Source organism: Lathamus discolor, chromosome 1 (assembly GCF_037157495.1).
Source record: "Lathamus discolor isolate bLatDis1 chromosome 1, bLatDis1.hap1, whole genome shotgun sequence".
Classification (NCBI taxonomy): Eukaryota; Metazoa; Chordata; class Aves; order Psittaciformes; family Psittacidae; genus Lathamus; species Lathamus discolor.
This window is the reverse complement of record NC_088884.1, coordinates 137,814,945-137,832,113: the sequence shown is the minus strand read 5'-3', so window position 1 is coordinate 137,832,113 and position 17,169 is coordinate 137,814,945. Positions and strand designations below refer to the sequence as shown.

The 17,169-nt window shown below is 41.8% G+C and overlaps 1 protein-coding gene across 3 annotated transcripts in view; it reads left to right on the top strand.

The window, feature by feature from the left end:
• Positions 1 to 772: 772 nt before the first annotated feature.
• The window catches only part of SLAIN2 (SLAIN motif family member 2), a 35,090-nt gene continuing 18,693 nt past the window's right edge, over positions 773 to 17,169 (top strand). For 2 of the 3 annotated variants that reach the window (XM_065697593.1, XM_065697589.1), the window contains exons 1-4: positions 774 to 1,254; positions 10,744 to 10,892; positions 15,447 to 15,611; positions 16,694 to 16,855. In XM_065697593.1, coding sequence (XP_065553665.1) covers positions 896 to 1,254; positions 10,744 to 10,892; positions 15,447 to 15,611; positions 16,694 to 16,855 — 835 coding nt within the window. In that variant the 5' untranslated portion in view covers positions 774 to 895. Of the gene's footprint in view, positions 1,255 to 10,743; positions 10,893 to 15,446; positions 15,612 to 16,693; positions 16,856 to 17,169 lie in introns of all 3 variants that reach the window. The other variant, XM_065697601.1, reaches the window with a different exon arrangement.

Below are 17,169 nucleotides of genomic sequence, written 5' to 3'. Positions count from 1 at the left end.
TTTCCCCTCTTCCCTCCCTGAGCCTGGAAAATGACAGTCATCTGCAAAGCCATCTGCAGGCTCCAGTTCTCCTCCAGCCTGCTTGCTGGTTACCTTCCTCTCCCCAGCAAATACAGGCTCCACAATGAACCTGTTGAGCAGATGGAGCTTGAGAAGGGGGAAAAGGGTGTGGAGGACTGGCTCTAAGGACAACGCCCCACAGTGCCATGGGGGAGGGCTGACCAGCCTCACTATGCCAGCAGGTGAAGTTTGGAGACTTCCTCTTCAAACTCCAGGACACACTAATTCCTCAAACGTAAAGACTCTCACTGGCACATGTTATATGAATATACATATTTATACAGCAGAAAAAGCAAACAGTTCACATGCCCGTCTCACATGAGGGTCCATGAACATGGTCACGGCCCCGGACCAGGGGCACACCTCGTACCCTTCAGAGGATTAGAGCACTTTGGGAAAGCATCCCGGCCCCCTCCGTGTAACCGCCGATTGGGATCTGCGGCCCCTCAGGGACGAGGCTGGCGGCGGGGCAGGGCTGTGTCCTCCCATGAGCAGCGCGGCCCTCGCCCGGCACCCGCCTGCGCTGAGGCCCGGCCGCCACGCACGGCACCGCAACCTCCGGCCGCCGCGGCAGGCCAGGCCCCACCCCACCAGGCACAGCCGCGGGCGGCGGCGGTTCCGGCTCACTCACATGACGTCAGGGCGGAGATGGCAAGATGGCGGCGGCCGGATGCGTGCCCCTGGCCCCGCCCCGCTGAGGAGGAGGCGGTGGCAGTAGCGCCCGCCGCCCGCCCTCCGGCGCTGCTGCCCTGCCCCGCCGCGGGACGCCCGGCCATGTAGACGGGGCGGCGCGGCCGCCTTTCCCCGCGCAGCCGCCCCTCTGCCGGCGGGCGCCATGGAGGACGTCGGCTCGGGCGTGAATGCGGACGCGGAGGTGCGGAAGCTGCAAGAGCTGGTGAAGAAGCTGGAGAAGCAGAACGAGCAGCTCCGCAGCCGCCACGGCGCCCTACCGGCCGGCCCCGCCAGCCCCAAGCGACTCCTGAGCGGCGGGCCCTCCCCGTCGCCCCCCACCGCTGCCTCCCCGCCCGACGGCCGCTGCCTTAGCCCCAGGGCCGCCGCCCGGCGGCCGCCTCTCGAAGAGCTCGGCAGCGGCGCGGCCGGCGAGGACGGCAGCGGCCTCCTGGACTCCGCGGCGCTGTTCAGGCCGGAGGAGCTGGAGAGGTTGGCCGGCTGCGAGGAGGACGAGACCGGCTGGTGAGGAGGCGGCCGGGGTGGGGATGGGGTGGGGGAGTGCCTTTCCTCCGTCCCCCGTCGCTAGGAGGTGGCGGGGTCCTGTCCTCCCTTTACCCCTGCGTCCCCTTGAGGAAGGGGCCGTTTTCAGGCGTGTGCCTGGTGTCGGAGGTGGTCTCGGGGCTTTGTGTAGGGAGGCAGCCTCGCCCTCTGGGGCTGGATGGAGGAATTAGCGCTCCAAGAGGTACTGAAGCCTTCAGGGGAGGGGTATTTTAGTTTCTGCACATAACACTGCACCTCTGTGGCGGCCTGCAGCTCTGTGCTTTTGTTCGGCCGCAGCCAGAGTACTACATCGGGTCACTTGGAGACCGAAGCAGGCTTCAGTTATGGCTCAAAATCAGTTGCTAGTGTTTTTCGCAAGTTCAGAAGGTGTGGAGGCGTTGAGAAACTTGTGGAAAATTCGTAGGGTAGTGTAAGATTAGCCCACAGGCACTGTTGCGCTTCTTCAGATGTGCAGCAAGCATGTTTTGAGTCTTGATTTCTTTCAGCTCTGAAGGCAGCAAACGTAACATACTCTTTCATCTCATAAATGTGTCGTCTTTAGGTGTCGTTTATTGCTAACGGTGTAGGACCACGGTTTACCTTAGGTGGCTTCTCTCTTCTAATTGGACTGCCAACCCTGCTGCTCTAGCAGAAACACCTGCAGGTGGCCATTCACCTTCTCTTTATTACACTAGGAAGAGCTTCTACTGAGAATCAAGGTTTGCTCTCTTTAAACAGCATGCTGTTCTCCAGCTGTCTTTTTAAAGTTTCCTATGACACCAGTTGAGGAGCAGTGTTAAAAAAATGGTGGGGAGGAGCACGGTGTCAACAGAGAAACACAAGGGAAGTGTGCGGTGGCAGGAAAAGTGGAACAAAAGCAGGCTGACTTGGGTCAGAACTGGTTGTAGGCTCATCTGCAAGAGTCTTTGTGAGTGAACATGCAGTTTAAAAAACAAACAAAAATGCCTTTCAGAGTTAGAAATGCACTTAAAAATGCTGGAATGGTTCCATACATGAGCAATGTTGTAGTTGCTTAGGGAGGAGACCGTGTGTGTGCTTCCTTGGAGAAGTCATTTGCCTGACGTCCAGCCTGATCCATTGGAGAAGTATGAGAGCATAAGTTTATTCTCATCCAACATGAGTTTACTAAATTAACAGAAGGCGTCATCTTCAGGTGGTGAATCTGCAAGGCAGCTACTCTTGCTTCTCAGCTCATGGCTTATAATTGGCTGGCCTGTAGCAGTCGAGGGAAACAATATTCTAAATTTGCACAGCAAGTTTGGAGCAGGATGGGCACATTTGCAAATGGCATGAATTCTAGTGGTAAGAAATGTTATTTTATACATTAATCCAAAGTCATGGGCAACATAGTGCATCTCTTCAGTGGAAGCTAATGTCACAACAGAGCATACGGTGACAGTGATGGCATAAATGCTGTATGGTTTTGTTTGCCGTTCTGGACACACATGGGGCAGGGAGTATAGTTTGCTGAGCTCTTGCTGGTGTCAGGTGTTTGTCATGTTACTTATGCTGCCTGTTACTGTGGCTTCAGTCATGTTTCTGTTCTAGTTGTCAGAAGACAATAAAACTTCAATGCAGATTATTACAATTACATGCCTTCATTCCTTCCCCAATATTTTAGTGATTATAATGCTAATTTTGAATCTCAGACATGGGACAATGACTAAGACAAAAAAGACCCCTTGAAAAGAGCACTTGTCAAAATTTACTTACTGTTGTGCATATCAAGAACTATGGCTATGTAATTAAAAAAAATCTGTCTTTTCAGACACGTTTACTATGCACTTAATGATAAATGTGGTTTGGCTAGATTCACTGATTGGTTTATTTTTCCGAATTGCTTTATAAAAATGGAGATCAAACTCCTGGAATTTCTGAACACCATTTAATTCTACTGTTAAGCCACTAAATACTTTTTTTTTTGGGGGGGGGGGTTTGTTTGGTTTTTTTGGTTTTGTTCTTACGAGGGTTCAGTGACTTTGTGCGCTTGATGGATGGAGGTTGTTGCTCTAAATGAAGGTGGAAATTTGCAGAGTGAAGCAATCAGAAAGAAACAAGCCTGTGAAAACAGGAAGGATGGTATGACTACGTGGATTTCTTTTATACCTGTGTAGAAGTCAAAGGCCACTTACCAGCTGAGAAAACCTCACATGGAAACAAACTAAATGTAAATCATGGCTTGTACACAAAAATGGATTAATCTTACCTGTTATGTTTGTCTATATAGAGAAGCTTAGGTTTGTCTTTACTTTTCATTTTACAAAGACTTTGCTGTAGAGAAAATAGGTGATGAAGGGTGCTGATCACCTCTATTCTTACCTCTGCTTTCTGTAGTGCTGGCGTTCTTCCGTCCATGTGTTCATATATTCAATTATGAAATTGTCTGCAGCCTTGTAATGACACTGATAAAATTACATTGTTTTACATATAATGCTTACATGAGAATTTTGCTGTGAATTTTGACTATAAGGTGGAACAGTTGATAGTCTGACCAAAATCAGTACTGGAATGTGATGTGTTGGTGTTTTAGTCTAAATTTTGGAGTTGATCAGCTCATTTTTAGCTTGTGATTCTTTAAATGCTTTTAGAGAAGTCTACACAAGACAGAATTGTAAAGTGAAAAATGAAAGGGGAAGGTAGCACTAGCTGGAATTAATAACAAGTGAAAAGAACTTTGATATTGCTGCTTTAGTAGCAGTATTAGCTATTAAATAGCTAATACAATATTAGTTAACTTTGGCACCATTTATATTTTTGCTTGCTTGCTTTGGTTTGGTTTTTTTTTTGATGGTGTGGTTTTTTGTGTTTGGTTTTTTTTTTTCCACTGTGGTTATTTAAATCCAGTTCTAAGTTTTAAATAGTTCTGCACATGAGACAATCTTCAAATCATATGTTAATAAAAATGTCAGTTAATTTAGATTGAGTCTTTTGGCTGTGTGTTTCTGAATCCCATTTAGTGTGCTGAAACTTTCTTCCTAGTAGGGTACTGAAGGTTGCAAATAGGCACATATGCACATGCACACAGTACTGAGCTGTACCTTGTGCCATGGAGACTTTGCTTTAGGCCTGCTAATTACTTCTTCAAGAAGTTACAGTGACTTTGGTAATCTGTTCTGTGGGTGTTCCAATTTAGCTGTTCTTGAACCAGGTTGCAGCAAATCTAAAATTTTTAAAATTTGAATCTCAACAGGTTTTTATTAGTTAATTAAAAAGACAGAAGGGCAGGAAGGGGGACCAGAGTGGAGAAATCTTGAGAGAGGTGGGACATGGTGTACAACTCCTTGCCTGACTTGCTGGGTAAGGTTGGGTGTGGATGTACAGCATATTTGAAACAACTTGGTAACAATATGCAAGGTGGCTTGCTATGCCTCTTAAAAGTGAGCTGTCTTGAGTTTATTGCAGGATAAATGTGCACACGTGGGCAGTTACTGTAGATTAGTTAATGTGCTGTGAATCCACTGTAACTTGCCATGCTGTCATGTATGCTCTCTCGGATGCTTTCTTTTAAATGTGAGCAAAACATACAGTGCTTTTTTTCTTTAAAATTTATATGCGGTGTGTGCATAAGAGAGAATAGGGCTTGCTGTGTGTCTATTTTGTATGTCTAATTGCTCAGCAAACTTACAACAGTTGCGTCCTCTTTAAATGATGGTACTACAAAACCTAGCCTAGCACTTTCAATGTTTTCATGTCAGTGCAATCTAAAGTCTCCTTGGTAGGGCTGAAATAGCTTTCAGGTAACTGACTTCATTTACAAACAAAAGGCAGTTACTGTGTTTGAAGTGAAACTATTGGTGGGTTGTTTATATTAATAGTTCAAAGTAATATTTTCAGTGGTTTTCAAGACCTCAGATTGATTGTGTATCCTTTTTAGTTAAAATGGAAAGCATGTACTTTTACTATTACACACACTCTTATTCAGCAGCTACTTCTATTAAGCTGGTGCTTATGTTTATTTGTTTACATTTCCATTGGAGCCATCCATTCTAGTTAGTTGGCCAAGTGGCTATTTTGAGGTACAGGATAAAAGGATGATTGTCATCTGTAATGTCTTTCATCTCATATTAACTGATATCCCTTGAACACTAATGTTAGTTTGGAACCCCACAGTTTGCCATAGTGAACTAGTAAAATATAGGATAAGTCTTTTGGGATAGAACTGCACCTGAATGAAAACCCATTGCTGAAATTATATTGCAGCATTTCTTATTCAGCTGCTAAAATTTCATTGTATTAATGTGGTAGGCTTCTTGGAAACTGGACAGGTTCTGATCAATTCCTGCCCTGTGACCTAAGTAAAAGAGAAATTGATGCTATCCATTTTGTGGCAGATTAAATGTCAGTCTGATTTACAGTTGATTTTAAACAAAATTTGGGTAATGTCTTCTCAGACTAGGAAGATAATGTGAAAGCAAGCATGTAGGAGAACTAAAGGTTGCAGAATTCACCTGGTTTTATCAAGTGAAGCAACTGGTAACATAAAATAATATTCCATTCAACTAATGTCTTTGAGATGTCCATGTTTGTTGTGAAACAGGTGTTTTAGGACTGGAGGAAGAATCCAGAGGAGAACTTTCTTCTGTTTCTACCTTATTCTGTGATATTCTTGACTTCTAAACATGCTTCATGTTTGTATATCAAGAAAGCTTGATACCGATTCTGTTTATTGTCTTAATGGTATTCCTGAAGTTTATTTTATAATCATGTCTTGTTTAGGCATGATTCCCAGTTCTGCTTCTTGTAGGTGTTGGTAGAGCTCTCAGGCCTAGTTGTTAAGCAGAATTTTATTTTGGAACACTTTTAATAGGACACAGAAATTCTCAGCTTTTTTCTATTCCATGCAAGTATCAACAATACCATATTAGAGCATATATGCTTTCACAAATTTCTTCTGAAAAGTTTCTCAAACAGTGGAAACTTGTACAGACTTCGTGTGACAGTTCAAGGGAATCTGTGTGGTAATGTAGAGGAGTCTTCCAAGCTTTTGAAGGCTGCATTTCCCATTCTGCAACATCCCTTTCAGACAGCTACATGTTCTTTGGAGACCAGGAAATGAATGATGGCTATAATTTCCAGTAACTAGTCAGGGCAGAGCTAACTATCTTCAATTGTTGGTGACAGGAAGGTAATTGTGTTCCAAATTACACTTTGCAACCTCTCTGAATACTCTCAATTCTGCTTCTAAGTCACATGTAATTGAAACGAGTTGCTTTAATGTGAAAGTTTAATAAGATGGTCAGAGCATTTTTGTAGTATTGATATCCTTATATTTTAGATAACTGAGTTTTGCTGTAGTTGGTGCTTCTCAGAACTAGAAGCATTCAGTTAAGTACACCTACAAATTAGTAATTACAGGCTGACCAAATCAGTCAGTTAGAACTGCAGGATAGGATCTTTGCAAGAGTGGGGGAGGAGTAAAGAGGAAATGTGTGGGCCAGATATGTGCTGTGATGTTGCTTAGTTTGGATTTTTTTCTTTACAGAGAGAGATTCTCTTCAGCTCTTTACCTGTAGCTGTTTGTTAAAAAATCTGTCTTAAATTTTAACTAAATTGCTTCAGATAGGATTGCCTGACAGTTTTAGATTGATTTAAAATTTAGATTGGCACTGTTGCATTCTAGGCTATTTCCAAGGCTGTCTGATATTATTGTCTCCTGACTTAAGTAGCACTTCATTGTGGAATTTCCCTCCTGTATTTCAGGGGAATTTGTTGCTGATCTGTCCTTAGATTTCAATTGTTTTCTTCATACCTTCTCTTCAGGTAGCTTTCTTGATTCTGCTTTTGCCTGCAACATGTTTTGTCCACTCTGTTGTTTCATTGCCTCTATTGTAACTGCCACTTTTTGCTTAAGGTTAATGTAGGTAAAATAAACAAGCTCTAATAAAAGTTCCTTCCACTTGCCATCTTCTTTCTAATTCAGATCTGTGACTTCATATTCATCTGCATGTTTTCACTTTTGCACAGAGCAGTAGAAGGATTTTGATACAAAAAGACACCTCCTTTCCTCCTGATTAGAAGCTTGCCTTCTGGTTTCATGCCTATGGCAGCTAACCTCTTGTATTTTAATGCACTGGGAGGTGTTCCTCAGGTGAGGTAATCCCTAGGAAGATATTCCATTCTTGCCTCAGTGTTGTGTCCTCTTTCTTCAAAGCTTTTTTAGACTCAGCTGTGTCCTGGTGCAACATGCTACAGCTTGCCCTATTTGGCTGGTGTTCTCATATGAGCCTGTAGTGACAGTAATCCTTCTGCAAAAGCTCTGCTGTTTTTGTGCTGCGTCTTCCTGGAACTACTCAGGAGAGCCCCTGGCTGCTTTAAACTTCAGATTGGCATAGTTGACTAGTGACAGCTGAAGGAAGGGAATATTACTGTGGGCGCAGAATCATGATGTCTGGGCTTCTTAAAGCTGTTTCAAAATAGATTGAAGCTCCTGGGTTTCTTTTTATATACTGTTTTCTTTTATTTGACCATGTGTCATTGAACTGTAGACTCTTTACTACTCCCTTGTGGAGAAATTCAAGTGTAGGTTTCTGGTGTGTTACCGTTTGTAGTGGGGGTGGAAACTGTAAGGTGTCAGCTTCTTCAATGAATTTCAACTTCCTGTTTTGAGAAAGTGATTTAGTAGTGGTTTAAGACCTATGAAGTCATACTGTTAATCCTCACTCTTAAAGTTGCCAGTCAGTGCCATTGCATTGCTGTAAGAGTGCATTAACAGATAAAAATGGGAGTTAATCTCTCCTGGAAAACTCTTCAGCTAAGGAGAACCTGTATTTTTGGGTCAAAATGTAGTCTGACAGAGATCACTTAGTTAGCTATACGCATTTCATGGTCTACTTTCTGCGCTTTTTCTCTTCCTGCTCTTTGGAAGAGAGGAAGAAGTAGTAAAAGCATCGCTCTGATTTTTAGCCTTTCCCTTGGCCTTTTGTTTAATGAATCCAAATGAAACAATGCAAGTGGGGGTTATGTCAGCTTCAGAACTTGAGATTGGCTGTTCTTTGTCAGGTGGGAAATTAAGATCACTGCTTTGTAATAATGAGACATTGCAATTGCAGAATGTACAAGAAACTGCCCCGCAAAAGCCATTGTGTTATTGCATCAATGCACATGTTTGTCATGAGGTAGTGGAGTTGCATGAAGTATGTATGTTCTAAAGTTCTGGTTTGGTTTGTTGTTTTTTTTTTTTTTTTTAATGTAAGGTGTGAAACAAAGCTGTTAAACAGTTAACTGGAAAGAGGTGAGAGAATTTGCAATGTATGCTTGGTTAGAAAGGGAGGTGGAAAAGTGGGAGCTGTGTGAGCCTGAGTTGCTTAAGTAAATAAACTGTGTGAAACAAATACAACAATTGGAAATTGCAGAAAATAATGTTTTAAGTGCTTAAAATACCAGATGCCATTTTGATTAGTCAGGTAGGTTTGTTGAAGACGCCCCTTTTGTGTGTCTTTCAGAGAGGACGCACACTTTATTTTCTTGCCTGTTATACTGGGTATTACTGTAAACACTTCAAATGTGCATGGAACTTCTCAAACTCAGCAAGGCATGTCAGCTGTACGAAGAGCTAGGAGCACACTTGGTACAGCACAAAAGTTGGCTTTGTTGCTTTTAACACTTCTTTGTATTGTATAAACATACCTTAGGACAGAAAAGAGTACAGGCAAATAAATGCTAAAAAGACAGTAAATTTGAAGTATTTAAAGAGCTAGTAAATGTTAAATGTTAGTTTCAACTCTATGGAGATAATTGCAGCCAGTATAGCAATTTGTGTAATTGTTTGCATAGAACTGTAAAAACTGAGTGATTCTTGTGCTTTCCAAGGATCTTGAGGGCTATAAATACATGACAGACTTAGCTTTTCTTGTGGACAGGGTGCCTGTGAAGGCTGTAAGGATTTCTAAAAAATCAGTTTTAACAACCAGCATGATCCTGGCCAGAGTGAAGGCCTCATGGACTATAGAGTGTGCGGCAGTAGCTATTTGCATTGTTACAAACAGCTTCATTTTTGTTTGAAAACATGTCAGCTAATAAAAATCCTCTCTGCTGCATTTGCAGACATAGCTTTCTAATTTCAGTGCTTATGAAGGAAGAGCATTTCAGAGCGTGCTCTAAGTAGTGGTCAGTGTTTTGGGTGAGGTGTTGTGGTTTTATAAGCATGCTTCTTGGGAAGCTTTTGTAAGAAGAGACTTTAAGGGTAATAATTAAAAAAAAGTCTTTTAAAGCTGTTTATAAAATAAACTGAGTTCAAGCCCTAGAATTACAGAGGAAGGATCAGCTAATAATCAAGTAAAGACAGTTTCTATGGAAAATAACTTCTGTGTTGGTGATGTCATTGGCGTAAAGGAAACAAAAATTTTTCCTGGTTTGTATGGGAGCATGGCTGATTAAGCTGTCAAATGTTCCTGAGTTTGTGTGTAGCATACAGCCACTTCGACTATGAAGTCTGATATTACTCCTGCAAGAAACACTCACTTAACTATTTCTGTATGAGCTCTAGTTAGAGCTGTAGATCTTGTAGTTCACTCTTGTCTGTTGCTGAAGCACATTTCCAGGTTTGGTTCTAGTCCAAATATAAGGCTTAAATATCCGTACTTTGAGAGTGTGATTGGTTATGACTTAAATCTGTTTTTTGAGGGGGAGAAATTTTCAACTATATTTCTAGAGCCTTTAGAGTAGAATACTTCTTTCTTCAGTCACGGAATGCTGATGTTAAAAATAAGTGAATGGAGATGCTGATGGGCAAAGGCCTCAGCATGTCTTGCAGAACAATATGATCTCATTGTTTCTTTCCACTCTGTGCATTATCTCTTGTTCTTTGTTTCTAGTGCTTGACTGTGTGCCCCTTAGGACAGAGATAGTCCCTTTGTTCTGTGTTCAAAGGAAAACTAAAGGATCAGGTGCTCGGATACAAATTATAAGTAAAATATTTATTGTTCAAGGCTACTGAAATAGTAGAAGTGTTCTATGGACTTTTGCACTGTTCCTTGGCTAGTAAGATGCTTATCATTTACTACATCTTTATGTTTAGGAAAACAACCATTGCTTATTGCATAGTGCTTTATTTCCTTCTTTCAGGTGGATGTTGCTTAAATTGGAAGAGATTAATCCCGATTTGTACATTTATGTGACGTAGGGTAGTTGTCCATATACCCAAGGTGTCTGAAAATTGAAAATGTTTGGGGCTTTTTTTTTTTTCTGGCCTATCAGTCAGTGTGTTCCAGTGTAGCAATACAGGCATCACTTTGTGCCAGAAGTCTGTGGGTAGCCATATGTTATCAGTATTATACTGTATCCAGAATGGTTAATTTAAAGTTAAAACTTGTGCTTTCTTTATCATTTTGGATTGTACTGTACATACAGTATAAAAAAAGAAATAGCATAGTATGTGGTATTTTGTTACATGCCTGATATTATGCTCACTTTGCCTATCTTCATAATTACTGTTTTTCGTCTCCTTTTCAGGTTATATACGTCCCCAAAGAAGAAACTGACTCCAGTGCAAAAATGCGTCAGTCCCTTAGTTTGGTGCAGGCAGGTATTGGATTACCCAAGTCCTGACGTTGAATGTGCTAAAAAGTCACTGATCCACAGGCTGGAACAGACAATGTCGGGTGAGTTCCTGCATACTGACACTGGGTTGTACATATTTATTCTGAAACAGAGTCAGAAGTAGCCAATACGTAGTTGTGAGATCCAGCCGTTGACTTCTGTCTAAAGTTTTCATTATGCCTTGCAAACAGTAATTAATTCTGTTAATTTTCCGGACTGTAGGAATAAAATGGAAGGAAGCGTTAGACCATGAGTCAGGATATCAGAGTTCTGTAGTACCTGCATAGTGACAGTTCGGTCAGAAGTTCTCAGGAAGCACATGATCTTGGAGGTTTTCTTATTTTGAAATAAAAACCTGTATTAAACTATCATAATTAAGTGCTTGCTAGTATTTTAACACAGAACTTGTTGTTCTGCTAGATGAGCTATTTTATTTCATCTAAGGAAATGGAGGATGAAATTCTTCTGTACTTTAGGGAGGTAATACTGATTTCTTTTCCTCCTATCCCAAATAAATTGAGATCTTGTCACAGTCAGATAAAAAAAAAAAATCCAGGGTCTGTGAATCTCCCTTGATACGAATTAGTTGGTTATATTCAAAACTGGAGAAGGTCTGTGAGTTTCACCCTGTGAGGTTTCACCCTGTGAGGTTTCACCCTTTTATTCCGAGCCTTTTTGATGTCAAACCAGCAGCAGAACACTGAAGGTCTGATTAGAATTCTCTGTCCACCCGTTTCTTGCTCTAATTTCTTTGTTAGAGCCTATTTTATTAAAAAAAAAAAAAAAAGAGCTGTGCTGAGACATGACTTTCCTGCTATTAATATCTGTTCTCCCCCTATATTTCTGTCTTTTTGCAGTTGTGCAGTACGTGTGATCTGTCTTTTTTTTTAACTGTTATCTTAAGGTATTAGAATGGCTGGACTTGAGCTAAGAATATGTGAACACACAGTTCGAGGAGTGTTCCCAACTGCCAGCTCCTTTGCATGATTATACATAAACTTTATGCTGAGTTTATTTGATTGTAACTTTTTTTTCCCTCTGCTTGGATTCTTTTCTGGAACAATTCAGTCTTTATTCTGGTTTGTACTAAAATTGTTCTTAATAAAATTTGAAAACATTACTGGTAGAGCACATGAAAAGTCCATTTCTTATTCTGAAAATCATGGATATAATGGTGAAAGTTCCTTCAGTGTGAGTCACCTTTTGGTTTTTTCCTGCTTCTTGAGCTTTGCGTATGATGCCCTGAAGAATGTCTGTTAATAACAGATAGCTTGCTACAGGCAAAGGCTGAAATTCTAAACAAAGAAAAGTACTCAAATCACAGGGATGTATGAATGATGATAAAAGCTTGGGAATTTGGATACTACTGAGTATTTAGGAGTGGATAGCATTTAGGCTAAGTATGAACTATCCTGTTCATGATTTAACTTCTTTTCAGAACTAGTTAGAAATTTTCCATAAGTACCACATATTCTCTAGCTTTAGTGTAACATGAACAATTCAGCCTTCTTTGAAGCAGAGTGACAGGAAGCTTCCCTATGAAATGAACAAACTTGAAAGTTTGATCATTTATATGATGTCTAGGCAACTTGACTTTTTTGTTTTCTCATAGACCTGAGAATGTGCTTCTGACAGTGGTACTTGCAAGGATATCACAATTAATATATAGTATTAATAGGGGAAAATACTGGCAGTAGAAGAGATGGACACCAGTGCTGCTGGCTGGAGCAGGTTGTAGGGAAACATTAATTTGTAGCAAGAAAAGAACATTGTCGTTTACAGCAACAAGCCTACTTACAGATACAGGTTAGCAGAAAGCTCCACAGTGCTGCTTGTAATCTTGTGTGTGTTTCCTACCCCACAAATTCTGAAATATTTTGTGAATGTCACAGCAAACAAAAAATCTTAACACTGAATAAAGGGTTTTTTAGTAAACAAATTACAGTTAAATTACTTTTCTATGCTGAAACCAGGACAGGCCACTACTGTCAGTAGCCTAATTATTAGTGTACTAATTGAAGCTCCTTTTCAGTAACAGAAATGTCACACAATATTCTTTGAATAGCTTAATTTCTGCCTTTTTTTAGAACTGCTTTAGTGTATTGCCATATGTTTGCTAGGAATATTCTAGTCAGTTTGTAATATGTGTGTGTAGTTTCAATACTGTCACGCCTTAGTTTGGTTTCTAGCAGCTAAGTGAGCTGCAATTTAATCTAATCTAGATTTATATATTAAAGTTCAGCTTTCTAGCTTTCAATTTTATGTTTAGCAATTTAATTTGTTCTTTGTTAGAATACAATTCTGTTTGGTTTTAAACTGAAAGAGGGCAGATTTAGATTAGATACTAGGAAGAAATTCCTTTACTATGAGGGTGGTGAGACACTGGAACGGGTTGGCCAGAGAAGTTGTGGATGCCCTATGCCTGGCAGTGTCCAAGGCCAGGCTGGATGGGGCTTTGAGCAACCTGGTCTAGTGAAAGGTGTCCCTGCCCGTGGCAGAAGGGGTGGAACTAGGTGATCTTTAAAGTCCCTTCCAACTCATTCTGTGATTTGATGATATGGGATTGAAGCCCATGGACATAAAACTCCCAAAGCATTAGAACAGGAGATGCACAGAAGGGAAAAATCCTACAGTCATTTTGCTTTTTTGTGCTTAGTAGGTTTGTGGTACCCAGAAATAGAAACAGAAGCATTCGCCCTGTTTAATGTTTTTTCATTCTAGCATATGCTTTGGGGAACTTTGTAGGTGGTATTGCTTAGTTCTGTGATGCCAGTCTTGGCATTACTCTGGAAATACTGTGTGATGTAGACAGGTCTGTGAATTCTGGACTTACTGGTGTGTTCTAGTCTGTAGGTAATTGTGCATAGAACATATGTTAGCATAGCTTAGCTACTGCTGTCTTCTGAGTTGCTTCCTTCCTTCTTCCCAACGCCTATGTGGAACATTTTGAAGAGGGAAGTTGTAGTGATCTTAAATCTTATTTTTATAAAGAAAATATTTGCTGCTCTCTTGTCTTGCCACGCCTTCCACAGTATGGTTGTATGTAGGAGATGAAGAAATCAGTTGAAAAACTTCCTGGTAACTGAAATGTTCTGCTTGAGTTGTATGTTTTCAAGAAGGGGAAAATGGATGACCTGTGGAATTACAGACCAGTCAGTCTCACCTCTGTGCTCGGCAAAATCTTAGAGCAGATTCTCCTGGTAGGCATGCTAAGGCAAATGGAAAACAACAAGGTGCTTGGTGACAGCCAGCATGGCTTCACTAAGGGGAAATCCTGCCTGACCAATTTGGTGGCCTTCTATGATGGGGCTACAGAACTGATGGACAAGGGTAGAGCAGCTGACATGATCTACCTGGACTTGTGCAAAGTGTTAGACACTGTCCCACACAACATCCTTGTCTCTAAATTGGAAAGACATCAATTTGATGGATGGACCACTTGGTGGACAAAGAACTGGCTGGAAGGCCGCACACAAAGAGTTGTGGTCAATGGCTCAATGTGCGGCTGGAGACCAGTAACGAGTGGTGTCCCTCAGGGATCGGTGTTGGGACCAGTCTTGTTCAATGTCTTTGTCGGTGACGTGGACAGTGGAATTGGGTGCACCCTCAGCAAGTTTGCCAATGACACCAAGCTGTGTGGTTCGGTTGATACGCTGGAGGGAAGGGATGCCATCCAGAGGGACCTTGACACGCTTGTGAGGTGGGCTGATGCCAGCCTTATGAAGTTTAACCATGACAAGTGCAAGGTCCTGCACCTGGGTTGGAGCAATCCCAGGCACAGCTACAGGTTGGGCAGAGAAGAGATTCAGAGCAGCCCTGCAGAGAAGGACTTGGGGGTGTTGGTTGATGAGAAAATTAACATGAGCCGGCTTCAATGTGCGCTCACAGCCCAGAAAGCCAACCGTATCCTGGGCCACATCAAAAGTAGCGTGACCAGCAGGTCGAAGGAGGTGATCCTGCTCCTCTACTCAGCTCTCATGAGACCTCACCTGGAGTATTGTGTGCAGTTCTGGTGTCCTCAACATAAAACTGTGGGAACTGTGGAACTGTGGGAACAAGTCCAGAGGAGGGCCACGAGGATGATCAGGGGACTGGAGCACTTCCTGTATGAAGACAGGTTGAGAAAGTTGGGGCTTTTCAGCCTGGAGAAGAAAAGGCTGTGTGGAGATCTCATAGCAGCCTTGTAGTATCTGAAGGGGGGCTATAGGGATGCTGGGGAGGGATTCTTCATCAGGGACTGTAGTGATAGGACAAAGGGTAAAGGGTTCAAACTTAAACAGGGGAAGTTTAGATTGGATATAAGGAAGAAGTCCTTTACTGTAAGGGTGGTGAGGCACTGGAATGGGTTGCCCAGGGAAACTGTGAATGCTCCATGCCTGGTGGTGTTCAAGGCCAGGTTGGACAGAGCCTTGGGTGACACTGTTTAGTGTGACATGCCCCTACCCATGGCAGGGGTGTTGGAACTAGATGATGTTAAGGTCCTTTCCAGTCCTAACTATTCTATAATTTTATGATTCTATAGTAATTAAATCGCACTGAAGATATCGTATGAGGTTGTGTTCATTTCTCATTGGTTCCTTCAGTGTAATTTGTTGCTTTCCTCCTCTTTCATACAGCTCTCAAGAGACAGAGTTTGTACAGCAGCCCTTTCAGTGCGGTCAGTTATGCGAGCTCCTTTAGTCCAAATACCAGTAGTCCCTACAGCAGTGGTTTCAACTCTCCCTCTTCAACACCAATGAAATCTGCCCTAGTGAAACAGCTCATACCTTCTGGTACCTCAGGTAAATATGTGTGTTTCATCTCTCCCTTACTTCTTCCTCCTCTTCCTTTCAAAAACATGTGCTGAAATAGATATCTGCATTGAATTAGAGTAAGAAAGATACCAAAAACTTGTCAGTCTTTTGTAGGGTGTTTTCATCATGCAGTATTTAAGCTTTTTAGGAAAGTCTTTTTTACAGACTTTCTGGCATGAGATAGATTTAAAGTATTTTCTCTAGATGTCCATGTCCCTGAAATCACCGATGCATTTTAGCAGTTAGACCAAAATATGTAGCTATAGTTCCGTGAAGTCCCAATTCCGCATACATAAATGGCTTCTGGAATTGGCCTTGTAAGTGACTGGGATAGTAAGTGTTTAAGGGTTAGGTGCTGATAGTTGTAAATTCTTGGCAACAACCCTATTACTTATTGACTGCAACATGTGGTATGCAGTGTATATCCATCAGTAACTTAGAGATGTGAACAATATAATCAAAGGAAGAAGCATGTATTTTAATTAAAGGCATTCCATTAGGATTTGCAGTCATCAGTATAAACAATTTAAAGCCATTCTCCCTTGTCCTATCGCTACACGCCCTTGTAAAATATCTCTTTCCAGCTTTCTCATAGTCCCCCTTTAGCTACTCGAAAGCTGCTGTAAAGTGCCCCTGGAGCCTTCTCCAGCCTGAACAAGCCCAACTCTCTCAGCCTGTCTTCATAGGAGAGATGCTCTAGCCTCTGATCATCTTCATGGCCCTCCCCTGGACTTACTGTAACAGCTCCATGTCTTTCTTATATTGAGGGACCCCAGAGCTGAATGCTGTACTCCAAATTAGTACTCATGAGAGTGGAGTATACACGGAGAATCACCTTTTTCAACCTGCTGGCCACGCTCCTTTTGATGCAGCCCAGCGTACAGTGGGCTTTCTCAGATGCAGGCACCTACTGCCAGTCATGTGGAGCTATTTGTCAACCAGAATTGTCTATCAGGCTGTCAGAATCTGTTCTTAATCTGTTCTTAGATTGGTGGTTCTGTCACTAGGAAATGAATACAGCTTGCCTTTTTATTATTTTTAAACATTTCCTATGTATTTTCTTTCTGTAGGTCATCTTAAAAGTGCAGCAGATAGAAATCCTCCGCTAAGTCCACAGTCCTCTCTGGACAGTGAATTAAGTGCATCAGAGATGGATGAAGACTCTATTGGGTCTAATTACAAGCTAAATGATGTTACAGATGTGCAAATTCTAGCACGAATGCAGGAAGAAAGTAGGTATTTTCCATTTTAAAAACAAAGTGGAGCAGTTGATTATTTTTCTTTTTAAATTGAATAACTTCATTAGCACTTGCTTAGCAGGAATGGAAAAAGGGGTGTAGATTCTATTATGGATGTACAAATTTAGTTCTGAGAAGGTTGGCAAAAGACTTCTGCCTTCAGGATAGGGAAAGGAAGTTGCTCTGCAGAAGTGTTCTTTAGGAACAGTGGACAAAAGAAATTAGTGTGAACTTGTAGCATATACTTACTACATGCTAAAAGAATGGTTGTTACACTGGGCTACTGCTTGATGCTGGTCTTCTCAGAA